The sequence below is a fragment of the Choloepus didactylus genome, chromosome 4 (assembly GCF_015220235.1).
Source record: "Choloepus didactylus isolate mChoDid1 chromosome 4, mChoDid1.pri, whole genome shotgun sequence".
Taxonomy (NCBI): domain Eukaryota; kingdom Metazoa; phylum Chordata; class Mammalia; order Pilosa; family Megalonychidae; genus Choloepus; species Choloepus didactylus.
The window spans coordinates 170,360,162-170,388,006 of NC_051310.1; the positions used below are offsets into that span (position 1 = coordinate 170,360,162).

The 27,845-nt window shown below is 34.9% G+C and overlaps 1 protein-coding gene and 2 pseudogenes across 1 annotated transcript; 1 reads left to right on the forward strand and 2 right to left on the reverse strand.

Annotated features, from left to right (window-relative positions):
• LOC119532412 overlaps positions 1-27,845 on the forward strand; it is a 237,897-nt pseudogene that overhangs the window by 128,689 nt on the left and 81,363 nt on the right.
• LOC119532407 (elongation factor 1-alpha 1-like) lies at positions 3,230-4,709 on the reverse strand. Its single transcript, XM_037834815.1, has one exon. It carries the CDS (start codon positions 4,664-4,666, stop codon positions 3,278-3,280), a length of 1,389 nt encoding a protein of 462 aa, XP_037690743.1. The 5' UTR covers positions 4,667-4,709; the 3' UTR covers positions 3,230-3,277.
• Positions 7,762-8,504, reverse strand: LOC119530936 (annotated as a pseudogene).

The window sequence follows — 27,845 nt, forward strand, 5'->3', positions numbered from 1 at the left end:
TGACTATATGATAATCCATTCTGTATGTATGGTATGATGTACTAAATATGATGTACTTAAATATTGCCATTGCTGAGCATTTCTGGTTTCTCACCATCATAAATAATATTTTGATGAACTTGTATTTACATATGGCCTTTTAAATATTGAGAACTATTTCTTTAACATCTCAAATAAAATCACTGGGTCAAATAGAATAACAATATTTTTGACTTTCGGTACATATTGCCAATATAACTTTCCAGGAGAGTTAACTTATCACCATGGCCAGCAGAGTAAGAGAGCTGTAGTATATTTTATACATGTTTACTCCTCACAACAACCCTTCAGGGTAGCTGCTGTTGTCTCTGTTTTTATTAGTGAGATTCAGAGCAGGTGCCACTTGCCTAATGTCACCAAAAGTGGCAGCGCTCATATTGAGACCCCATAGCTATCTGATTCCAAAGCTTGTCCTCTTTTCACACTACATCACCACTCAAAGGGCTAACAGTCTGATTGGCAAAACACAGAATGAAGTATGTTATTTTTTTAATAAAGCACAGTTCTGAAGAATAAGAAATGCTATAAGGCATTCAGTAACTAATTTGTAAATCTCCCTCTGCCTATTTCTTAAGGTTTTGGTGTTTCCCAGGGTTCCAGCTTCCCTGGGCTTCTGCCCTCTTCGTGTCCTGCCCACTTTCCCCATGCATTTTCACCTGCTTTTTTGGTTTCTCTACCCACCTGTATGCCAGTGACTCCCAGATCTACACAGCTTTAGACCTCATATTCTTACTGCACCTTAAACTTCCTTTGGACATTTTCCTGAAGAACAGTTTTTCAGCGACAGGTTAAAAGTGGTAGATCTCATTCTTTGTCTGAAAATGTCTCTACTTTACCTACTTGAATGATAGTTTATTCCATAGTATGGAATTTGGTGTTTTCCCTCAACACTTTGAAGATGGTGTTCATATTCTTTGGGCCTCTTCTGGTACTGTTGAAGTCTGCTTTCAGTCCAATTTTTGTTCCTGTGTAGATAATCTCTATTCTTCTGGTTGCTCTTAGGATTTTATTTTTGTTCTTCTACTCTTTCATTATGTGTCTAGGTATGAATGTATTTTCCTGCTTGGCCTTCCTTGAGCTTCTTGAATCTGAAGCTTACATCTTGAATCAGTTCTGAATAATTCTCCACCCCCGCAGAGATATACATATTTGATGTATATCTTCAAATATGTTTCTCCTTTATTCTGTTTTCTTCTGAAATTCTTATTAGCCTTTTGTTGGACCCTTTTACACTCTCCATGTCTCTTCATCTCTCTCTCATATATTTTATCTCTTTCTCTGAATTGTGTTGCATTCTGGGTAACTTCCTCAGATTTTTCTTCCAGTTTACTACTTCTTACATCAGATGTGTTCCTCTCTTTCCCCATCCATTGGTTTTATTTTTTTTTTTTCTATTGTTTGAGTGTAGACCATAAAATTCACCCATTTCATGTACAGTTCAGTGATTTTGAGTAAAATACAGTTGCACAACCATTATCAGGACCCAGTTTTAGAATATTTGTCATCCCAGAAAGTTCCATCTTGTCCTTTTGTGGGTCAACCCCGCTTCTTCCTCCAACCCCAGGCAACCACTGATCTGCTGTCTCTGTAGTTTTGCCTTTACCAAAAATTTCATATAATGAATCATACAATATGTAGTCTTTTTTTGTTTGGCTTCTTCCAGTTAAGATGTTGTCTTTTTTTGTTTGACTTCTTCCGGTTAATATAATTTTTTTATTTCATTTCTCTTATGTCTATTAATGGTTCCTTCTCTTTTCATTGCTAATATTCCAGTGTATGAATATATTGCAATTTGTTTATCCATTCAGCAGATGATGGACATTGGATTTCCCCTATCGTTTTAGTTTTAATAGTTTTAGAATTTTAATTGTAGAACTGTTCTTTCAAACCTGCCTCTGTTTTTTTCATGTCTCTGTCTTATGGTTTTGGTATTTTTTTATGTTTTAATTATTTTAACATATTTATTTTGTATTGTTTTTTAGATTTTTCTGTTATCCTTTATCCTCAGTTCTTTGGGCTCTAATCCTTCTGTGTGTCAGAGAACACTCATAGAGGGTAGATTGTTTCCTCCTGTGTTTTGTAATGTTTAAGTTGTGAGTTCATTGTTAGAGGGTCTTGCCGTTTGTTTGGGAATTTCTTTGTGGCTTGTTGCATTGATAGTGTCTCTTCAGAGAGGTTTTATGTTTGCTTCTGCCAGATGTCCAAAGGATATTACTAGACTGGGGCCACTTTTATGTTGATTTCTTGTTTGGGAGCATGATGTCTCTTAAAAAAAAAAACAAAACAAAACAGTTTTATTCACACCATATAATCCATCCAATGTGCCCAATCAATGGCTTTTGGTATAATCACAGAGTTATGCATTCACCATCACAGTCAATTTGAGAAGATTCTTATTGCTCTGGAAAAAAAAATTTCATATCACTTATAGCCCCCTATTATTAAAGCTTAGCTTTGGCGTAGTACCTTTGTTAACAGTTGATGAAAGAATTTTATAATGTTACTGTTATCTATAATCCTTAGTTTGCCTTAATTGTATTTTTTCCTGTTTACTACCCTATTATTAACACCTTGTAATAGTGACGTACGTTTGTTCTAGATCATGTAACAACCTTCCTATATTTGTACAATTAACCACAATCATGGTCCACAGCAGGTTTTATTATGTTATACAGTCCCTTGTTTTATCCTCTGGCTTTCCTTCTTGTGACATACATGACCCTAGACTTCCCATTTCAACCATATTCACACTTGGCATATTAATTACACTCACAACAATGTGCTACTGTCACCTCTATCCGTTTCCAAAAATTTGACCTAGTTAAACATTCTGCACATATTAAGCAGCTGCTCTCCATTCTCTAGCCTCATTCTATCTCCTGGTAACCTATATTCTAGATTTCATGTCTATGAGTTTACATATTAGTATTAGTTCTTTTTTTTTTTTTTTTTTTTTCCTCATTAAACTTTGTTTCAATGGGTCTCAAAATTCTGTGACAGATTTTTGGTCGTTGTTTCCATTTAAAAAGTACTGATTTTAAAAACTAATAACTTAAAACTGCCACACAAAAACAAATGGTCCACAAAACATTCCTTTCCTTCTGAAAGTTTTACGATGCATTGTTATCATTAACCAGTCTTTTACTGTTAAACTTAAATGGCCAATTGAGACAAACAGTTCTGAGACCGTTCTTCCACCACTGATTAAAACTGGGGTGGCAGGTGTTATAGGTAATATTCATTTAGCCTTCTGAGCTTTCTGGGCAGACTTGGTGACCTTGCCAGCTCCAGCAGCCTTCTTGTCCACGGCCTTGATGACACCCACAGCAACTGTCTGTCTCATATCCCAAACAGCAAAACGACCCAGAGGAGGATAATCAGAGAAGCCTTCAACACACATGGGCTTGCCAGGAACCATATCAACGATGGCAGCATCACCAGATTTCAGAAATTTGGGGCCATCTTCCAGCTTCTTACCAGAACGACGATCAATCTTCTCCTTCAGCTCAGAAAACTTGCAAGCAATGTGAGCTGTGTGACAATCCAGCACAGGTGCATAGCCAGCACTGATTTGGCCTGGATGGTTCAGGATAATCACCTGAGCAGTAAAACCAGCTGCTTCCATTGGTGGATCGTTTTTGCTGTCACCAGCCACATTGCCACGACGAACATCTTTTACAGACACGTTCTTGACATTGAAGCCCACATTGTCCCCAGGAAGAGCTTCACTCAAAGCTTCATGGTGCATCTCAACAGACTTGACTTCAGTTGTAATGTTGACTGGAGCAAAGGTGACCACCATGCCCGGTTTGAGAACACCAGTCTCCACTCGGCCCACAGGGACAGTACCAATACCACCAATTTTGTAGACATCCTGAAGAGGCAGACGCAAGGGTTTGTCAGTTGGATGGGTGGGTGGCAGGATGCAATCCAGAGCTTCAAGCAGCGTGGTTCCACTGGCATTGCTGTCCTTACGGGTGACTTTCCATCCCTTGAACCAAGGCATGTTAGCACTTGGCTCCAGCATGTTGTCACCATTCCAACCAGAAATTGGCACAAATGCTACTGTGTCGGGGTTGTAGCCAATTTTCTTAATGTAGGTGCTGACTTCCTTAACGATTTCCTCGTATCTCTTCTGGCTGTAGGGTGGCTCAGTGGAATCCATTTTGTTAACACCAACAATTAGTTGTTTCACACCCAGTGTGTAAGCCAGAAGGGCATGCTCGCGGGTCTGCCCATTCTTGGAGATACCAGCTTCAAATTCACCAACACCAGCAGCAACAATCAGGACAGCACAGTCAGCCTGAGATGTGCCTGTAATCATGTTTTTAATAAAGTCTCTGTGCCCTGGGGCATCAATGATGGTCACATAGTACTTGCTGGTCTCAAATTTCCACAGGGAAATATCAATGGTGATACCACGCTCACGTTCAGCTTTCAGTTTATCCAAGACCCAGGCATATTTGAAGGACCCCTTTCCCATCTCAGCAGCCTCCTTCTCAAATTTTTCTATGGTTCTTTTGTCGATTCCACCACATTTGTAGATCAGGTGGCCAGTAGTGGTGGATTTGCCCGAATCTACGTGTCCAATAACGACAATGTTGATATGAGTCTTTTCCTTTCCCATTTTGGCTTAAGAATCAGGGATGGTTTTCACAACACCTGTATTCTGGCGGCAAACCCGTTGCGAAAAAGCAGTATTAGTTCTTATTAGTGACATCATACAATCTTTGTCCTTTTGTGTCTGAATTATTTCTCTTGGCATAATGTCCCCAAGGTTCATCCATGTTGTCGCATGCATCAGGTCTTCATTCCTTCTTACAGATGCGTAATATTCCATCGTATGTGTATATTGCAGTTCATTTCTCCACTCATTAGTTGATGGACACTTGGGCTGTTTCCATCTTTTGGCAATCATGAATAATGCCTCTATGAACATCGTTGTGCAAATGCCTGTTGTGTCCCTGCTTTCAATTCTTCTAAGTATGTACCTAGTAATGGGATTGCCAGATTATATGGCAGTTGTATACTTAGCTTCCTGAGGAAGCACAAAACTGTCTTCCAAAGGGGCTGCCCTGTACTACATTCTCACCAGCAGTTAGTAAGTTTTCCTATTTCTCTCCATCCTCTCCAGCACTTGTAGTTTGTTTGTTTTTTTTTTTTTTTTTTTTTTTCCATATTGGCCATTCTAGTAGATGTGAAATGTATCTCACTGGTTTTGATTTGCGCTTCCCTAATAGCTGGTGATGTTGAGCATCTTTTCATGTGCTTTTTAGCCATTTGTGTTTTGTCTTTGGAAAGTGTCTATCCATGTCTTTTGCCCATTTTTAAATTGAGTTATTTGTCTTTTTGTTGTTGAGTTGTAGGATTCCTTTATATATTTTGGATATTAAACGCTTACCGGATATTTTTTCCTATTGAGCAGGCTGCCTTTTCGCTTTCTTGACAAAGTCCTTTGAAACCCAAGAGGATTCAGTTTTGAAGAGGTTCCATTTATCTGTTTCTTCTTTCTTTGCTTGAGGTTTGGGTGTAAGGTCTAAGACCCACATCCTACCACAAGATCTTGAAGATGCTTCCCTACATTTTGTTTTAGGGGTTTAATGGTACTAGCTGTAATGTTTAGGACATTGATCCATTTTGGTTATTTTTTATATAAGGTGTGAGATGGGGGTACTCTTTCATTCTTTTGCGTATGGATATCCAGTTCTCCCAACACCATTTATTGAAGAGACTTGCTGTCCCAGCTGAGTGGACTTGGTCACCTTGTCAAAAATCAATTGACCATAGATGTGAGATTCTATTTCTAAACTCTGAATTCAATTCTATTGTTCAATACATCTGTCCTTATGCCAGTACCATGCTGCTTTGACCACTGTGGCTTTGTAATATGCTTAAATTCAGGAAGTGTGAGTCCTCCAACTTCATTCTTTTTTTTAAGATTTTTCTGGCTATTTGGGGCCCCTTGCCCTTCCAAATAAGTTTGATGATTGCATTTTCCATTTCTGCAAAGTAAGCTGTTAGAATTTTGATTGGTATTGTGTTGAATATGTAAATCAATTTGGGTAGAATTGACATCTTAACTATATTTAGTCTTCCAGTCCATGAATGTGGAATGTCCTTCCATTTATTTAGGTCTTTCTTGATTTCTTTTAGCAATGTTTTGTAGTTTTCTGTGTATAGGGCCTTGGTTTAAGTTATTCCTAGTTATGTGATTCTTTTAGTTACTATTGTAAATGGAATTTTTTTCTTGTTATCCTCCTCAGGTTGCTCCTTACTGTTGTATAGAAATACTACTGATTTTGGCATGTTGATCCTATATCCCACCACTTGCTAAACTCATTTGTTAGCGCTAGTAGCTCTATTGTAGATTTTTCAAGACTGCGAATGGTGAAAGTTTCACTTCTTCCTTTACAATTTGGATTCCTTTTATTTCTATTTCTTGCTGGACTGCTGTAGTTAGAACTTCTAGCACAATGTTGAATAGCAGAAGTTACAGTGGGCATCCTTGTTTTGTTCCCAGTCTTAGAGGGAAAACTTTCGGTCTCTCACTGTTAACAGTATGATGTTAGCTGTGAGTTTTTCATATATGCCCTTTATCATGTTGAGGAAATTTCCTTCTATTCCTATCTTTCGAAGTGTTTTTGTCAAGAAAGGATGCTGGATTTTGTCAAATGCCTTTTCTGCATCAATGGAGATGATTATTTCTGAACACTGAAATGTGAATTTAATATTAATTTTCATGTGTCATGAAGTTCTTGTTTCTTAACCATTTAAAAATGTAAACACAATTGAGGCCATATAAAGCAGGCAGCAGGCTGGATTTTGGCCCACAGACCAGATTTGGCACATAGGCTGTAGTTGGCTGTCTCCTTATATAAGGCCTTTAGATGTTATGCAAAATGTTTAGAAATAACATGTTTAAAATTTAAAGACTTTTGTTTTTAAAGTTCTCATTTTAAAACTTAGGTTCTCTATTTTTTGGATAAATGTACTAACCCACCAGTGAGAAAATAATTCAGGAAAAAATACTAATTCCATAGTTTAAAAAGGACACTATAAAACCAATGTTTTACCTTAAAACACATAATTTGGAAACATGTAAAATTAAACAAAGATGGAATTTTTAAATTCTATGCAATATAAAACAAAATGCATAGATTTGGTACATAATTTTTTTAGTTTTTACTTTAGGAAAAAGACAATGAAGGAAAAGTTTATAAATCTCTCAGTCCCTTTTTTGAATTATTTATAGGAATTGGAATTTTACTTACATGAGTTCTGGCTGCTCTTTAAAAAATACACAATTATATCATAGGACACTGGCTTCTACAATTTGGGAGAATTTTGAAAAGTAAACTCCTGCCTCTATAATATAAGGAAACAAGAATAATCTTTTCATAGTCTTCATCCGGTATAAAAAAGTTCACAGTCTGATTTACTTTTATCAAAAGGTAAAATGATTCACTGCTACATTTGCATACGTTATCTTGATCCTTATTAGTTCCTAAACATAAAATAAATTTAGCCTGAACTTATATCTGTTTGGGTTTTCTAAGGCAAAATACTAATACATGATATATTAAATTAGCAGAAGTCCACGGGCTAAAGAAAAAAGAATCAAATATAAAATGTTTCCAATTTTATCCAATTTTACGTTTCAGGTATTGAGACCTAATTGGTCTCTTGAGCCTATCCATTATGGATATAACTCAATCTTATATTTTAAGATGTCTCAGTGCCATCTTTTGTTTGGTTCTTTATTTTGCAATGTATAAGATCGTTTTGACCAACTTCAATCATTTGTTCTTCCTATGATTTCATTTCATTATCATAATGAATTTTATCATCTTTAGCCAGCTGAATGTATACTTGCTTTTGAGAACCAGACAGATTTTTCCAGTTTTCATTTACAGTCTTCAGCTTTGCCTGTGATGAACCTTCCTTAGTTTCTTGGGAGCTTTCAGATACAAAAATGTTATCAGCTGATTGAGGTCTTTCGGTTTTCCAAGCATCGTTAACTCTCTCTTTTTAGTTAATGCTTTCTTTTTTAAACGTTTTTGCATGATTTTTTTTTTCTAAAGTATGATCTGACTTGGAGTTAGCCAATCTTGAATTCTGTTTATCTTTTCTTTGTATGCCTGCCAGTCTGCTCTGTAAGCATCTTCATATATTTTTTTTCTAGAATCAGGAAGTTCCCTCCATAACTGGGCGATTTTCTTAATTAGTTCTGAATTTTTTGCATTGGGGTTCTGAGCTTTAAATATGGGTAGCTCTTTAGAAAAGCGAACGTATGAAGTCAAAGGCTTCTTTGGATAACTACCCAAGGTGGATGAAAACCATCTCGGTGAATGCGCAAAACTGAGAGAAAAGCACAGTCGATTTCCTCAACCAGAGCACAGCTCTGCTCCCGACTTTCCCAGGGAACTCAACAAGCCCCACATGCTTCAGAGAAGTGCCATCGCACCTGCAGACAACGCAATGACAGGGCTTCAATCTTGTAGAATAGCTTGCCTCAATAAAACCTCAACAATGACAACCCGAGCCTCTGTGCAACACTCACAAATTTATCATCATGCCCGCCACTCACAAGGCACTCTGGGAAGCAGTTAACATCTGGTTGGTCGACTGGATGTTACGTTCGCTTTTCTATCATATGGTTTTTCCCTTTCAATTTGTTAATATGGTGTATTACATAAATTGATTTTCTTGTGTTGAACCCCACCACTGCATACCTGGCATAAAACCCACTTGATCATGGTGTATAATTCTTTTAATGTGCTGTTGGATTCAATTTTCAAGTATTTTGTTGAGGATTTTTGCATCTATAATCATTAGAGGAATTGGTCTGTAGTTTTCATTGTCTGGCTTTGGTATTGGGGTGATGTTGGCTTCATAGAATGAGTTAGGTAGTGTTTCCGCCTCTTCAATTTTTTGGACAAGTTTGAGCAGGATTGGTATTAATTCTTCTTGGAATGATTGGTGAAATTCATCTATGAAGCCATCTGGGCCTGGGCTTTTCTTTGTCAAGAGGTTTTTGATGACCGTTTCAATCTCTTTACTTGTGATTGTTTTGTTGAGATCTTCTATTCTTCTTGAGTCAGTGTAGGTTGTGGGTTTCCAGGAATTTGTCCATTTCATCTAAATTATCTATTTTGGTGGCGTACAGTTGCTCATAGTATCCTCTTAGGAGCTTTTCTATTTCTTTGGGGTTAGGAGTAATGTCCCTCCTGTTATTTCTGATTTTCTTCATTTGCATCTTCTCTTTTTTTCTTAGCCTTGCTAAAAGTTTGTTAATTTTATTGATTTTCTCAAAGAAACACATGATGGCTTTTGTATCAGACAGTTTGTCTAAATCTGTAGTATAAACCTATTCAAGACACAGGCTTGGAGTTTCTTTTTCTTCAGGGATTCCCTCCACCTACTTACATCTGGTTTAGTTAGAGAAGCTTCTGTATTGTGTTGTGAAATCAATGTGCTCATTTGTAAGGATTGAGCTTTATTCAGGAGTTCACTTCTAATTTCTCCCCTCATTTGAGCTCGTGGTTTGATCTCCACTTTCCATGTTGGTATTAAAAGCCAAGCTCCTGTGTGCTGATACTAATGCCATTTCTTCTCTGCACTTCCCCTGAACAACTGTAGAATCAGTTCTGATCCTCACCATTGTGATATTCAGATCAGGCTTTATCTCTGGCACTGAGAGATTTCTCTTTCTTGCAAGTTCCACCATGCATTAAAAGTGTTTTCATCGTATTTGGTCCAGCATTTCTGGGCATTTCTACCAGGAATTTTTTTTTGCTTGTTTTTTGTTTTTGTTTTTGTTTTGTTTTGTTTTTGTAACGTTTTACTGAAATCAGAAAATTCAGATAAGATTATAAGTGTTTTTCTAAAACCGTAATTACTAAATTAAAAACCTCTCCCAAAATATAACTTGCTATTAAATACTTTGTAAACTCTTAAAAAAATAAACAGGATTTGAGAAGTATTTAAAAAATCTCTCTAACCTTTAAATTAGTTGTTAGATTGTGGTGACATTTTCCAGATGTGTGATTTCATTTTTCCCTGGCTATATTAAAGCAGTCATTTTAGTGTTTTTTTTTTTTTTTTTTTTGGATTTATTTGGATCACATGGTTTAAAGAAGGCACCCAAAGTAGTTTGGCCATTAAATACAGAGATGCATTTTTTATTGTTGTTCCCATGTTAAGGGCAGTGCTTCCAACCAAAATAGCTGGTATTCCCCTGTTTTTCCACATCCACTATGACTAAAGCCAATTGTTTTTATACTCCCTTTCTTTGAATCTTCAGAAAATATTATCTGGTGTCTGTAGTATATTAGATATAGTTATTATGCTAAGATTACTGTTTTTCTTATGTATAGTTTTGAGTATACATTAGTGTACTCCTCCTGTTCCCCTTAGTTGCTATTCTAGAGTAGACATTAACTAAATAAAATGAGAACTCTGTTCTGAATTTTCTGGTGAGGTTCATATCAAAATCTCAGAAAAAAAGCAAGTCATCATAAATGGGCTCTTTAGTACATGGACCATCATTCCAAACAGTGGGAGAGTTTTAACTTCTTCTAAATAGAGAAGTAAAGAAGAAGTTTTAGCATTTCCTGGATAGCATTTGTGGAGAAAAATCACTTGCCTATCCTGTTAGCTTTCTCATGTATCATGTAGAAGGAGTAATAAATATCTACTGCTAGGTATGTTGGAAGAGTCTTTTATAATTGTGGTCAACTCCTTGATGGCAGATGTGGGAGTGACCTCTGTTCTAGAGCTGATTGTGCTGTGTGTGGTTCATAAGCTGTGCCATTCTTTTATTTTTCTTTCTTGCTGTAAATCTTTGGATAATTTACTATTTGTTTGTGAGTAGGTAACAACAAAAAAACACAAATTATCAGTTCTGTTTCACTATTTCTAATAAGATGTAGGATAAAGTAAGGAATTTAAAACGTTTGCTTTTCATTTATTTACTCTTTCCCATATTGTTGTAACAAGCAAGAGTTGATTTTTTAAAATTTAAATTCAAAGCATAATTGCACGACTACTATATTTATTCTTTTATCTTCGAAGTTGCCTGGTTGTGAAACCTCAGACATGCAAAGCTTGTTCATGTTTAGTAAGTGCCTTGGCAGTTGTTTCTCTGCCTGGAAGGCCCTTCCACCAGAGGGAGCATGATTTACTGCATTCCAGCCTGTGTTCAAATGTCACCTCATCAGAAAGGCCTTTCCTTTTCATCATATCTAAAATAGAGAGGGGCTAGGGGGGATGGTGCTATGCACCTTACCCTGATTAATTTTTCTTCAAGGCACTTTTTTCTACCCAACACTAAATTATCTATGTATTTGTTAACTTGGTATTTCTTGTCTCCCCCGGTGAGATATAAATTCCGTGAGGGCAGGGAATTTGTTTACTCTTCTATTTGTGGGACTTAGAACATTGTTTGGCACATATTAGGTGCCCTATGAAAATCTGTTGACTTTTCAAGTGAATATTTAAAAACTTCGCTTGGATGGTGGCCTAAGGGTGGCCTCTAGCCTAATTACATGTTTTGTTTGGAATTCTTTATGTTCTACTACTTTTTAAAAGTTTTTGAAAGATTTCAAAAGTTGTTTGAAAAATTAAGTCTGCTAACCCTAAGCCTTCATTAGTGTGTGGTAATGGTTAGCTGGAACTGAGCACTGGGCTGCTTGCTTTATAAAGACCTACACTCCCCAGTTTGCCACAGTCTCTTCCTGTTGAGTCTTGGACACTGAGGCCTGTGCCAGTTGCCCTTTATCATTTTGCTTGCTCTATTATATTTTCTTAGACTTGGTCCATTTTACTTATTTATGTTTCCTGCCTTGCTCCTGTAGACATTTGTGTCAACAACTTCTGTTATTCACAATTCCTGTGCAGTTAACACTTCAAATTTAAACTTAAAGTATTAAATGAATAAAGATGATAGGAGTTGTGATTATTGTTGAAGGAGATACACTTTGAATATGCAAAGCCTTTCTGTTACAAAGATGAACTCCCTTTTGGCCAAAGAGCACATATTAAGATGCTTCAACATGAATTAGTCATCAGGGAAATGCAAATTGAAACCACAGTGCGATACCACTTCATAGTCACTAGGACAGCTATAATCAAAAGGCAAATAACAAATATTAGCAAGGATGTGGAGAAACTGGAACCCTCATATACTGTTGATAAAAATGTAGAATGGTACAGCCACTTTGCAAAACAGTCTAGCATTGCCTCAAAAAGTTAAACATAAAATAACCATATGACCCAGCAATTCCACTCCTAGGTATGTACCCAAGAGAAGTGAAGACATATATACATACAAAAACTTGTACACAAATGTTTATTGAAACATTATTCATAATAGCCAAAATGAGGAGACAAACCAAATGTCCATCAGCTGACTAATGGATAAACAAAATATGTATTATCCATACAAAAGATTGTTATTAAGCATTTTAAAAAAGCGCAAAGTACTGGTACATGGTATAACATGGATGAAACTTGAAAACATTATGCTAAATGAACAAAGCCTGTCGTAAAAGACCACATAATGTATGAATCCATCTATAAACAACGCCCAGAACGGGTAAATCTGTAGAGATAGGAAGTAGATATTGGTTGCTTAGGGCTGAGGTGGGAGTTGGGGAACAGGAATTGTTGCTAATGGACATGGAGTTTATTTTTGGAGGGGGAAATATTCTAAAATTAAATTGTGGTGGAGGTTGCACAACTCTGTGGATATACTAAAAAGCATTGCTAAAAAGCATATACACCATAAATGCTAAAAATCATGTGCTTTAAATGGGTAAATTATATGGTATGTGAATTATATCTCAGTAAAGCTGTTAAAATAAAGAACTTCCTTTATTGACAGCCAGGGAAAAAATTGGTGCATTTTCATACCCCATATCAATTTACCTCCATTAAAACAGTTAAGCTTGAAGGTTTGTAATGTTTTATTCCACACTTAGTATCTCTCTTTGTCATGCTTCATAGGCATCTACCCAGTTGCTTTTGAGTGTTTAGATTGAAAAATATCTTGGGGGAAAAATATCTTGGGGGCCAACTAGAAGTAAGTAGATCTTTAATAGTGGAAAAAAAAAAACAACAAACTACCTCTTGGAATTTCTGTCTCTGTATTAAAAAATAGAGATCAAGGGGATAATCTTTGGATAGGGATTTTATTATACATTCTGTTCATTGTGTAGAAGTTCCTAAAACTCACCTTTCACTTCAGGCATGTCAAATATACCCTTTTCCATTCTGTGATTTTAAGGGATTTCCCAGTCCTGTTAACATCGGAGAATATCAGAACTGGAAGGGGATTTTATAAGTTTATCTAGTTTAACTCTTGACTTTTATAGATGTCCATTTTTGCCAGTAATGTTGCGCTATCTTAGTTTGTCATTATTCCTGAGATGAATATGATGTAGTAAGAGCAGCACTAAAATGACAAATTGTAGATGCAGTGGGAAATATTTTCCATGTTAATTATTAGTGAAACTTGAATTTAGAAATTTAATTGCACTTGTTTTGTTTCTCTTGGTTCATTCAGATAGACTGAAATGAAAAATGATCATAATGTTTGTCAACTGTATGAATTCTTGATTTATTTTCATTTATCAAAATAGTATCCCTATTCTAATGAATATTTGGTTAATTTTAATATTAATTGGTATTTTTAAACCTCTTGTAGGAAATATATTTGAGCAGAGAATTATAAAACAAAGGGTTTTGCTGACCAGAAAGGAAGGATGGTCTCACCCAGCTGGCACTGGCAGGGATAAAAGGCTAAAAAGTTTAGGGAGAAATGAAAGCATGCATATGGATCAGTGGTTATTTTAGAAATGAAATATAATTAGGATTTTCTTTCTTTTGCTTTGTAATCACTTTATTGGGGTATAATTTATATAACATAAAATTCACCAATGTATAATTCAGCGAGTCTTGACAAATGTATGTTGTGTTATACCTACCATAATCAAAATATGGAACATTTATATCACCCCAAGAAGTTCCCTTATGTTCTATGGCAGACAGTTCTGTCTTCCACTCCCTGGAATCATCAGTCTGCTTTGTGCTATTATATATAGTTTTGCCTTTTTTTAGAATTTCATACAAATGGAATCATACAGTATGTAGGTAACTAGGCTTTTATGTCTAACTTTTCATTTGGCATAATGCTTTTGAGATTCATCCATGTTGTGTGTATCAGTAGTTCTTTCTTTTGTATTGCTGAACAGATTTCATTGTATGTATATGGAAATATATATATTTTTTTCTATTCATTCACCAATTAATGGAAATTTTTGTTTTTTCCAGTTTTGGGCAATTGGGAATAAAGCCACAGTTAACATTACATATACATCTTTGTGTAGATGTACATTTTCATTTCTCTTTTCTAAATACCTGGAAGTGGGATTGCTGAGTTGTGTGATAAATATATGGTTAACTTTCTAAGAAACTGCCAAATTGTTTTCTGAAGTGTTTGTACCCTTTTACATTACTATCAGCAATATTTGATGGTTCCAGTTTGCTCCACATACCTATTATGGTCAGTCTTTTAAAATTTTAGTCGTTTTAGGGGGTCTGTAATGGTATTTCACTGTGGTTTTAATTTTGTGTTCCCTACTGGTTGATGATGTTGAACATCTTTTCATGTGCTTATTGACCATTTGTATATCTTCTTTGGATATATGTGTATTGAAATCCTTTGCCCATTCTTTAATTGGGTAGTTTGTCTTTATTTTTGTTGTGGAGTTGCAAGGGTTTTTTATATATTCTGGATGTTAAACCCTTATTAGATATATAATTTCCAAAAATTTCTTCTCATTCTGTCAGTTTTCTTTTCACTTTCCTGTGATACATTAAAGTTTTAAATTTTTATGAATTCAATTTATATTTTCTTTCTTTTGTTATTTGTTCTTTTAGTATCATATCTAAGAATCCATTGTCCAAGCCAAGTTCATGAAGATTTTCTCCTGTTTTCTCCTAAGGGTTTATGATTTTAGCTCTTATATTTAGATCATTGATCCATTTTGAATTAATTTTTGTATATAGTGTGAGACAGGGGTCCAACTTTACTCTTTTCTATATTGAAATCCAATTTTTTTTGTTAAAGATGACTGTTTTTCTCCATTGAATGGATTGACACCGTTGTTGAAAATCAACTGACTGTAAATGTGTGGGTTTATTTCTGGACTCTCAATTCTATTTCATTGTTTTTTCTAGCTTCTTAAGGTGAAAACCTAGATCATTGATTTTAGACCTTTCTTTTCATATTAGCATTTAAAGCTATGCATGTCTCTTTAAGGACTGCTTTACTATATCCCATGAATTTTGATATATAATACTTTCATTATCACTTGTTAAAAATACTTTGTAATGTCCCTGGTAATTTCTCTTTTGACCCATAGTTTATTTAGAAGTGTTGTTTAGAAATATTTGGGGTTTTTATAGATATCTTACTTACTGCCATTGGTTTGTTGTTTAATTTTCTTTTTTTTAAATCAGTGAAAAATACTCTTTTAAGATTTTAATATTTTGAAATGTATTGAGACTTATTTTACGGCCTACCCTGTGTTATGTCTTGAAGAATGTTCTACAGGATTTGAAAAGAAAATGTATTCTGCCATTGTTAGGCAGTGTCCAATAGATAGCAGTTAGGTCCAAGTAGTTAATATCCTTAATGGGTTTTTTTTAAATGCAATTGTATTGTGATATATTCACACACCATGCAATCCATCCAAAGTATACAATCAGTGGTTCACAGTAGCATCACATAGTTGTGTAATCATCACCACAATCAATTTTAGAACATTTTCATTACTCCAAAATAATAATAAGATAGAATAAAAATATAAAAGAAAACCCAAAACATCCCATACTTCTTATCCCCCTGTTGTTGACCTTTAGTTTTGGTGTTATTAAGATGTTACTGTTAATAATAGTCTATAGTTTGCAATAAGTAAATTTTACAATAGATGTATTTTCTCCCATATACTACTCTATTATTAACTCCTTGTAATAGTGTTGTACATTTGTTCCAGTTCATGAAAGAACTTTTTTTATATTTGTATTGTTAATCACAGTCATGGTCCACTTCAAGATTCATTTCCATGTTTTCACCTTTAGCTTTCCTTCTAGTAACATACCTGACTCTTTACTCCTTTCAACCACAGTCACTCACAGTTCAGCACTATGATACTCACAATAACGTGCTACTGTCACCACTATCCATTTCCAAACATTCAAGTTCAACCTAGTTAAACATTCTGCATATATTAAGCAACTGGTCCCCATTTTCTAGCCTCATTCTAACTCCTGGTAACCTATATTCTAGATTTTATGTCTATGAGTTTATATATTAGTATGGTTCTTATTAGTGAGATCATACAATCTTTGTCCTTTTGTGTCTGAGTTATTTCAATCAACGTAATGTCCTCAAGGTTCATCCATGTTGCCGCATGCATCAGAGCTTCATTCCTTCTTATTGCTGAATAATATTCTACCATATGTATATACCACATATCTATTCATTAGTTGATGGGACACTTGGGCTATTTCCATCTTTTGGCAATTATGAACAATGCCACTGTGAACTAAAGTGTGCAAATGTCTGTTTGCATCCTTGCTTTCAGATCTTCAGGGTATATACCAAGTAGCAGGATGCCAGATCGTAAGGCAACTCTATACTTAGTTTTCTGAGGAACCACCAAACCGTCTTCCACAGCATCTGTACCATTTTACTTTCCCACCATTGAAAAAGTGTTCCTATTTCCCACATCTTCTCCAACACTGGTGGTTTCCTCTTTGTTTTAATAGCAAGCATTCTAGTAGGTCTGAAATGATAACTCATTGTGGTTTTGATTTGCATTTCCCTAATAGCTAGCGAAGATGACTATCTTTTCATGTGCTTTTGAGCCACTTGTATTTCCTCTAGAAAAATGTCTATTTGTGTCTTTTGCCCATTTTGTAATTGGGTTGTTTGTCTTTTTATTGTTGAGTCCTTACTGTTTTTTTTTTTTAATCTGCTTCCCTATCAAGTACGGAGAGACGGGTGTTGAAATCTCCATCTATAATTTTGGATTTTTCTGTCCTTCCTTTCAGTTCTGTCAGTGTCTGCTTCATCTTGATTCATTTATATATGATCTCAGGACTACAGTGTGAACCGTTAACTTAATCCAATTTATTTAGAATTTATGTTTTACCATTTCTCATAAAATGTAAGAAACTTGCAGCAGAATTCCTTTTACCTCCTCTTGTTTTTCTGCTACCGTTGTCATATACACTGCATCTGTATATATTTTACAGCTCATAGTACAGTGTTATGATAGTTTTGCTTTGAGCACTCATATTTCTTTTAAAGAAATCAAAAGAAAAAATATATTATTTTAAAAATAATTACCCATGTATCTACCATTTCCTGTGTTTTTAATTTATTCTCTAAATCCAGGTTTCCATCTGATGTCATTTCCTTCAGCCTGAAGAAATTTCTTTGGCATTTCTTTTTTTTTTTTTTTTTTTTTTTTTTAAATCATCATTTTATTGAGATATATTCACATACCACGCAGTCATACAAAACAAATTGTACTTTCGATTGTTTACAGTACCATTACATAGTTGTACATTCATCACCTAAATCAATCCCTGACACCTTCATTAGCACACACACAAAAATAACAAGAATAATAATTAGAGTGAAAAAGAGCAATTGAAGTAAAAAAGAACACTGGGTACCTTTGTCTGTTTGTTTCCTTCCCCTACTTTTCTACCCATCCATCCATAAACTAGACAAAGTGGTGTTTGGTCCTTATGGCTTTCCCAATCCCATTGTCACCCCTCATAAGCTACATTTTTATACAACTGTCTTCGAGATTCATGGGTTCTGGGTTGTAGTTTGATAGTTTCAGGTATCCACCACCAGCTACCCCAATTCTTTAGAACCTAAAAAGGGTTGTCTAAAGTGTGCATAAGAGTGCCCACCAGAGTGACCTCTCGGCTCCTTTTGGAATCTCTCTGCCACTGAAGCTTATTTCATTTCCTTTCACATCCCCCTTTTGGTCAAGAAGATGTTCTCCGTCCCACGGTGCCAGGTCTACATTCCTCCCTGGGAGTCATATTCCACATTGCCAGGGATATTCACTTCCCTGGGTGTCTGATCCCACGTAGGGGGGAGGGCAGTGATTTCACCTTTCAAGTTGGCTTAGTCTTTGGCATTTCTTATGATGCAGGCTTGTTAGTGATGAATTCTCTCAGTTTTCATTTACCTAAAAATACTTTATTTCACCTTGACTTTTGAAGAATAGTCTTTCTAGATAAGAATTCTGGATTGATAGGTTTGTTTGTTTTCAACACTTTAAACATGTCCTCCCACTGTCTTCTGATCCTGTTGTTTCTAATGAGAACTCAGCTGTCATCTGTGTCATTATTCTCCTGTATGTAGTGTGATCCTTTTTTTCTGATGGCAGGTTTTCACTTTATTTTATTTTTACCAGTTTACTATCATATATCTAGTTAGGTTTTATTTATGGTTTTCTTTGTATTTATCCTGTTTGGAGTTTGCTCTGTTTCTTGGATCTGTAAGTTATGCTTTTCACCAAATTTGGGGACATTTTGCCATTATTTCTTCAAATGTTTTTTTCTACCATGTCCTCTCTCTCTTCTGCTTCTGGACTTTAATAACAGATAATCTGTTTGTTAATCAGCATTAATGTAGTCTGCCTCAGAGGTTATTGAGACTTTATTCATTTGTTTTTTTATTTGTTCCTTTCAATCTTTTTTCTTCAAACTGGATCATTTCTATTGCTCTGTCTTTCATGTTCATTTACTCTTCTGCCATCTTGAATCTGCTATTAGTTAAACCATTCCTGTGAATTTTATATCACATTCATGCTTTTTGGTTCTAGAATGTTCATTTTGTTCATTTTTATAGTTTCCATTTCTCTGTGGAGATTTCTTTTTGCATTCATATGACTGTAATTCCAATAGCTACTTTAAAGGACTTGTTTGGCAAGTCTAGTATCTGGACCTTGGGATTGGTTTCTTTTGACTCCTGTTTTCTTTTTACTGTGGGTCACATTTTCCTATTTTTTTGCATGTTTATTAATTTTATATTGTATCTTGGACATTGTAAATAACATGTTGCAGAGGCTCTGCATACTGTTATCTTCCTCTGGAGAGTATCAATTTTTTGCTTTAGCAGGCTGTTAACTTTGCTGGACTCAGACTGTAAACTCCGTCTCCCTGGCAGTTGCTGGCAGTTGAAGTCTCAGCTTGGTTCTTTCTAGTCTTTCAGCTGTTGCTTTTTGGCTTGGCTCTTTGGAGTGTTTTCCACGCATATACAGATAAGGAATTAACCAATGCTTTGGGCAGATTTTGAGGTCCCCTCCTTTCTAGGATTACCCCCCTTACTTTCCAGCCTGTGTTTTCTTATTCCTCAGACCAATAACCCTGCCGCTTTCTGCTAGATTTTGAGCTGCCTCTGCTTTCTCTGCTGATTGGAAAGGATCCACAAGCAAAAAGCCATATACAGGCAAATTTCACCTGGTGCAGTTCCCTTCTTTTCTGATTATCTGTTGGTGTTTAAAATCCACCCCACATGTAGTGGCATAAATCAACAATGATTATTTTATTTTTATTATCGTTGTTATCACTGTCTCTCTTAGTTTTGGGGATTGACTAGATTCAATTAGGTGGGTTTTGCTTGGAGCCTCTACAGTTGCAGTCAGATGGGGCCTGGGGTCATCTGAAATCCCCTCACTCTAATAGGTCTTTTGGTTGATGCTTGCTATTGGTTGGGACTCACTTGGACTGTTGGGCAGAACATCTATGTAGCCTCTGTCTGGTTTTCTCACAACATGATGGCTGGTTTCCAAGGGCAAGCATCCTGAGAGTGATAGTCAGGTGGAAGCTATATTGTCTTGGAAGGCACATAGTGACACTTGTGTCACATTCTGTTCATTCAGACGGTCACAAAGTACAGTCCATATTCAAGTGGAGAGAATTAGACCACCTTTTGATGGGAGGAGAATCAGAAAATTTGCAGGCATGTTTCAGAACCACCAAGGATTCTTTCAAGTGTGGTGTCCCCTCCAGTTTATGCCTGCTTTTGATTATTCTCTAGTGCCTTCAAATATTTGTGTTTTTTTTTTTTAATCTAGAGTTTATGTTATTATGTGACAGCCTAGTGAAAATTATTACATTAATAGCAGAAGTGGAACCTTGTCCTTCCTTTTTTTCTCCACAACACTCATCACATTTGACGTTTAATGTAATTTACTTATTTATTTTCTGTCTGCTTCCACTAAAATGCAAGCTACATTAATTCAGGGATTTTTGTTTCTTTGGTAACTGCTGTATCCCTAGAACCTAGAACAAGCCCTTGGCACATACAAGGTGATCCACAAATATTTGTTGAATAAATGAATGAATCTTCAACTATTAAAACAGTCCCCAGCAAACAAAGAGATCCTCTTGATGACAAAAGAGGAACTACAATTATCGAGACTCGTTCTCTCAATTCAATTGCATTGGTAGATTGGCATATCTTGACTTCAGACAGGACATAGAGATTTTGACATTTCATTCTCATGACTATCAAATGGGTCAATTTAGCATTCTGGATCGGCTGATTACAGATCAAATGAGAGAACATGTGAAAATACTTTGTGAAGTATAAAGTACTATAAAATTAAAGGTAAATGAGATAATTATATGCAGTTGCCTCCATTAGCCTGGTATTTTCAGATTTCATTTTGAGAGTATCATTTTTATGTGTGTGCTTATGTATTTTAAAGGTATGAGTAAGACATATCTGTGTGTTTATAATAAAGTCCTTACTAATTTCTTGTTACTGTTTTGTTTGACTTTTTTTTAGGAACTTGAGAAATTTCAGGACTTTTTAAAATACCATCCTCCCTTTGCTATTGTCATTGATGGGCTTAATGTTGCCAAAATGTTTCCTAAAGGACCCACTAGCAAAAAGCTTGGGAATCTCAAGTTGTAAGTACAATTTTTATTTTGCTATTCTAATTCTCTAGAAATATTTATTCTTCCCATTTGTGATTTTCCTTGGGGGTTTTAGTTTCCCATTTTTCTTTCCTCTAAAAAATAAGCCGTTAAAGGTACCACAGTGATCAGTTGCTCATCCAAGATTCACTGTTTTCATCTCTGACAATGCAGTTGCTCTTAAAGGCTGGGTAAGAGTGAGACATTAAAAGAAAGTTCACATAATGAAGGGCTTTTTAGCCCTTTTGTATAACCTTTAGGTAACCTTGTATAGGTCTCTGCTGTCTCTTTAGGTTATTCTATTTTTTCCTGTGGATCACATTCCTCTATTTGAAAAATACCAACATGTACGATCAAGAGATACTAATGACTCATTACTTACGTTTATTTTTATTCCAAGCACAGTGTATTTATAAATTAACCGAAATGGTTTTAAGGGAATCATTTGTTTTTTATAAGTGCTCTAGTATTTTCTAACCAAATACGCTTTTTTTTCCATAGCATCAGTGAGTGGTGATTTAATCCATATTTAGGCCAATTTTATCTGGTGAATCTTTAAAAAGCAGTTATACGATATTCTTTCATCAGTTGCAGCACATGTTCCACACTGGTGCAGGGTGTTGATAATACGTACATGGGAACTCTGTATTTTATGCATGATTTTTCTGTAAACCTACTTCTCTAAGAAAAATTATTTTCCAGTTTATAAGCACTTTTGAAAATATTTACAATAAGATATCATGTGAAAAAACACAGAGCTCAAAATCATAGGTGCACTAAAGTGTAAAAGCATAATATGTTAGTATATGGACATGTTAGGGTAATGGAAAAGGTTTTCCTTGTAAAAAAATATTGTTTGTCATATTGCGTTTAAAGTGAAATCATTATGTAAAATCAAATACAGTTTTAAGCCCACGAAAGGGAAAAACCATAAAAGAATAAAAAGAATAATAAAATTAAATTATAAAAAATTCCAGTTTCAACTCCAAGATCCCTTGACCATTTTGAAAAACAAAAAGTTTAGTCTATAGATTCAAAAACAGTTTAAGCTGGTATCTTATTCCCAATGTGAAATCTTATACTCAAGTCCAGTTCCAAGTTAAAAAACAAACACATAATAAAACAAAATGTACAGAATTTCTGTTTGGGATGATGAAAAAAATTTAGTGATGGATGATTGTGATGGTTGTACAACATTGTGAGTGTAAATAATGCCACTGAAATGTACACTTAAAAAATGGTTAAAATGGAAAATTTTATTATATATATTTATATATTACTACAATAAAATTTTTAAAAAGCAGTGTGGTAAAAATCCAGTATTTAATGACTATCATCATTCCTGGGGTCCATTAAACAAGTTCTTAAATGTGAAAAAATAAAACTCACTACTGATTTTAAAAAAAACAATTATAACCTCAAAATTGGATTGTAGAGAGATCCTGTTTTTCAGGCTTGTAGCCTTTATAGTTGGCAATCTGTGGCCATTCATGTGTAGCTGAACTGTGTTATCATAGCTGAACTGTGTTATTTCTTAAAAATTGCTTTTTCTCCAGAGATGTTACTGGTCTTCTTTGGCCATTTCTATCTGGGAAAGCTTACAAGGACTGACAAAGGACATGTTTTATTTATAGAAATTTCTTTATCTGCCTTTTCTTTATGTTTGAGTCTACATTTACATTTAATACATTTTCTGTATTAACTTAAGTCCTTTACTTAAAAAAAAAAAGATCACAAAAGGAAATTGAAAGTATTTTTTCTCTTATATACCTGAAGCAAAAGGCAAAGTCAGAAAAAGGAGCATGAAATTTTCATCACTTATTCTTGGTGTAGCTCTCAGGATCATAAGTGCTCATTCTGAAAAAGTCCTCATCCAATCTGTGATAAATTTTTGTATTTGTTCACTTTTTGTTTGACTGTCAGCTTAACACAAAGCACTAAAAATGAACTTGAGAGAGATATATAGCCAAAATATGGCTAACTTTCTGGGGGAAAGTAAAATGTTGAAGATAGTGTTGTGTACATGTCCTCCAGCATTATGGGAGAGAAATGTGTTCATTTTGAAATATTTTTGCAGATTTTGACAAACTGATAGGCAAAGTACAAAAGGCCAACCAAGGAAGTCATAAATATCTGCTACTACTTTTAACTTTTACTCTTAAAATAATTTACTGTTAAATACAGCTTGTGTGATAAGTAGTTGTTAATTACCCAGCTCTTCAGTGCACTGTTGTCTCGTGGCAGTGCACTGGCATTATATTCGGGAAACCTCAGCTCAGAGACTGAGCTCACACATGCCAACTGAATAAGGAAAGACAAAACAGCTTCCTTCCTAATATAAGAAATTCGTGAAAATAAAGGCATGTTAGTTTTCCCATAGACTGCTTTGTAAAATTTTTGGGCAAATCTGCTCTCAGGCCCCTTTGTGAACTTCGTTTCATTCTTGACTTTAATATTTTCATTTTTATAAGAAGTAGCTGCCTATTTTTTTGTTAAAATTTTTTTTTTCACTTTCCATTTTTACACTTACAGGACAGTTGCAGAGAACTTCAAAATACCTCCACATCCTCAGATACCCAGATTCACCATTTTAAACATTTTGCCACCTTTGCTGTATCATTCTGCCTACCTATGTAAATATGTATTTATTTCCTATAAATATAAGAACAGGTTTCATACATTATACTCCTTGAACACATAAGTCCATGTACATTTCCTCTGAAAAAGGATATTCACTTATGTAATCAGCTTAAGTGCAGTTATCAGTTTTAAGTAATTTAACATTGATATAAAGCTTATATTCTGCATTCCATTGTTTTCTTATCCCGGTAATAACCTTTTGAGCCTCTTCTCCTCCATTCTTAGATCTCATCCAGTGTCATGTATTGCATTTAATTGTCATTATCTCTTTAATTTCTCTCTCTTTCCTTTGTATTTTAGTTGTGGAAACACATATGCAACATAAATCTTACCATTCCAATGACTTCCAAGCATACCATTAGTGGGATTAATCACATTCATGATATTGCAGTACTCTAATCACCAACTTTCCCTTCACCCCAAACAGAAACCCTGTACTCATTTTGCATTAACTCCACATTGCCCTATCCCCTGCCCCTGGTAACATGTTCTGTACTTTCTGCCTCTATGAGTTTACATATTTTCTGGGGTTTTTTTTGTGTGTGTGATTACCATGGGACTTAAACTTAACATCCTAAATCTGGAACATCATTTGCTTTGATACCAGCTTAGCTTCAATAACATGCATAAACTATGTTCCTATGCCCATCCATCCCCCCATCTTTATGTAGTTCTTTTTACAAATTAAATATTCATACATTATGATTACAAAACTATTGATTTATCATTATATTTTATGCATTTGCCTCTAAGATCCTGTTAGAAGTAAGAGGTGGAGTTACAAATAAAAAATACAGTAGTACTGGTATTTATATTTATCCATGTGCTTTCTGGCCATTTTATACCGTCTTTGGAGTGATGTCTGTTAAGTCTTTTATCCATTTTTTCATTGAGTTTTTTGTCTTTTTGTTGTTAAGTTGAAGGATTTCTTTATACTGGGTATTAATCCTTCATTTGATATTTGGTTTGCAAATATTTTTTCCCATTCAGTAGTATGTCATTTCACTTTCAGGGTAAAGTTCTTTGAGGAACAAAAAGTTTTTTATTTTGATGAGGTCCTATTTATCTATTTTTTTCTTTTGTTGCTTGTGCTTTGGGTGTAAAGTCTAAGAAACCATTGCTTAACACAAGGTCCTGAAGATGCTTTCCTATGGTTTCCTCTAGGGGTTTCATAGTTCTAGCTTTTATATTAAGGTCTTTGATCCATTTTGAGTTGATTTTTATATATGGTGTGAGGTAGGTGTTCTTTTTTTTGCAAATGGAGATCCAGTACCATTTGCTGAAGAGACTGTTCTTTCCCAGTTGAGTAGTCTTTGCCTCTTTGTAAAAAATCAGTTGGCTATAAATGTGAAGTTTGATTATTGAGCACTCAATTCAACTCCATTGGTCTAAATGTCCTTCCTTGTCCCAGTACTTTGCTGGAAGTGTGTCTTCCAATTTCATTGTTTTTCAAGATGGCTTTAGCTATTCAGGGCCCCTTACCCTTCCACATAAATTTGATGATTGGTTATTCCATTTCTGCAGAGAAGGTTTTTGGAATTTTAATTGGGATTGCATTAAATCTATAAATTGGCATTGTAATGATGTCAGTGTCTTAACGATATCATAATATCTTAATGATAATTGTCTTCCAATCATGGATGCGGAATATCCTTCCATTTATTTATGTCTTCTTTTATTCTTTTAGCAATGTTTTGTGCTTTTCTGTGTACAAGTCCATTACATCCTTGGTTAAATTTATTCCTAGATACTTGATTCCTTTAGATGCTGTTGTGAATGAAATATTTTTCTTGATTTCTTCCAATTGATTGTTGCATGTGTAAAGAAACACTACTGATTTTTGGGTATTGATCCTGTACCCTGTCACCTTGCTGTATTCATTTATTAGCTCTAGGAGCTTTGTTGTGGATTTGTCAGAACTCTCTACAGGATCATATCTGCAAATAGGGATGGTTTTACTTCACCCTTTCTGATCTGGATGTCTTTTATTTCTTTTTCTTGTCTAATTGCTCTGGCAGGAACTTCCAGTACAATGTTGAATAACAGTGATGACAGTGGGCATCCTTGTCTCATTCTTGACTTTAGAGGGAAAGCTTTCAGTCTTTTACCATTAAGTAGGATGTTAGCTGTGGGTTTTTCATATATGCCCTTTATCATGTTGAGGAAGTTTCCTTCTATTCCTAGTATGCTAAGAGTTTTTATCAAGAAACAGTGCTGTATTTTCTAAAATGCCTTTTCTGCATCAATTGAGATGACCATGTGGGTTTTTTCCTTCATTCTGTTAGTGTGGTGTATTATATTAATTGATTTTCTTATGTTAGACTAACCATGCATACCTGGGATAAATCCCACTAGATCATGGGGTGTAATTCTTTTAATATGCTGTTGTAATGCAGTTTGCTAGTATTTTGTTGGATTTTTGCATCTATAGTTTTAAGAGATATTGGTCTGTAGTTTTCTTTTCATGTTGTATCTTTATCTGACTTTGGTACGAGGTGATGTTGGCCTTGTAGAATGAGTTAGGAAGTGTTCCCTTCTCTTTAATATGTTAGAAGAGTTTGAGTAGAATTGGAGTTAAGTCTTTTTTGGAATGTTTGGTAGAATTCCCCTGTGAAGCTATCTGGTCCTGGGCTTTTCTGTGTAGGGAGATTTGAATACTGATTCAATCTCTTTATTAGTAATTGTTCTTTTGAAATCTTCTATTTCTTCTTGAGTCAGTGTAGGTTGTGTGTTTCTAAGAATTTGTCTATTTCATCTAGGTTATCTAATTTATTGGCATATTTTCGTTCATAGTATCCTCTTATAGTCTTTTTCATTTCAGTGATGTTGGTAGTAATGTCCCCCTTCATTTCTGATTTTTGTTATTTTTATCCTCTTTCTTTCTTTTCTTTGTCAGTCTAGCTAAAGGATTATAGATTTTACTGATCTCTTCTAAGAACCGTCTGTTGGTTTTGTTAATTCTCTCTATATTGTTTTTTGTTGGTTTGTTTTTTATTTCATTTATCTCAGCTCTAATCTTTGGAATTTCCTTCCTTCTGCTTGCTTTGGGGTATTTTGCTCTTCTTTTTCTATTTCTTCCAGTTTTGAGGTTTGAATCTCTGATTTGAAGTCTTTCTTCTTTTTAAATGTAAGCATTCAAAGCTATAAATTGACCTCTCGGCACTGCCTTGCTGCATCCCGTAAGTTTTGGTGTGTTGTATTTTCTTTTTCCTTTGCCTCAAATTATTTCTTAAATTCACTTCTGATTTCTCCTTTAACCCACTGGTGGTTTAAGAGTATGTTTAATTTCCATGTATTTCTGAATTTTCAATTTATCCCTCTGTTATTGATATCTCCCTTCATTCCTTTGTGGTCAGAGAATATGAACTATATGATTTCAGTATTTTAAAATTTATTGTGACTTGTTTTGTGACCCAACATATGGTCTATTCCGGAGAATGATTCCTGTACACTTGAGAAGTATGTGTATTCTGTTTTCATTGGGTGCAGTGTTCTATATATGTCTGTTAGAGTTGGTTTAGTGCATCAAACAAGTCCTATCTTTCCTTAGTGATCTTCTGACCAAGTATTCTATGTCTTTTTGAGAGTGGTGTGTTAAAATCTCCTACTATTAATATAGAACTATCTATCAATTTCTCCCTTCAAATCTGTATGTATTTGCTTCATAGATTTTGGGGCTCATCTCTTAGGTTCATATATGTTTATAATTGTTACATCTTCCTGTTGAATTGTTCCCTTTATCAGTATGTAATGACCATCTTTTTCCTTTGTAATTGTTTTTGACTTAAAGTTTATTTTATACGATATTAGTATAGCCATCTCTGCTCTCTTTTAGTTACTACTTGAATGGTATATTTTTTTCCATCTTTTCACCATCAGCCTACTTGTATCTTTGACTTTCACTTGAATCTCTTGCAGATAGCATATAGTTGGGTCATACTTTTTTATTCATTCTGCCAGTCTACCTTTTGACTGGAGTTTTTAATCCATTTACATTTAGAGCCACTACTGATAATACAGGTCTTTCTTCTGCCATTTTGCTATTTAAGCTTTGTTAATCTTATACCTTTTTTGTCTTCACTTCTGTTGAAGCCTACTTTTATATTTATTTGCTTTCTTGTGTTGTACCATATTGAGTGCCTTCTCAT

Excerpts from the sequence above, each read along its gene's own strand:
- LOC119532407 (XM_037834815.1), bottom strand. The coding sequence starts at position 4,666 with ATGGGAAAGGAAAAGACTCATATCAACATTGTCGTTATTGGACACGTA.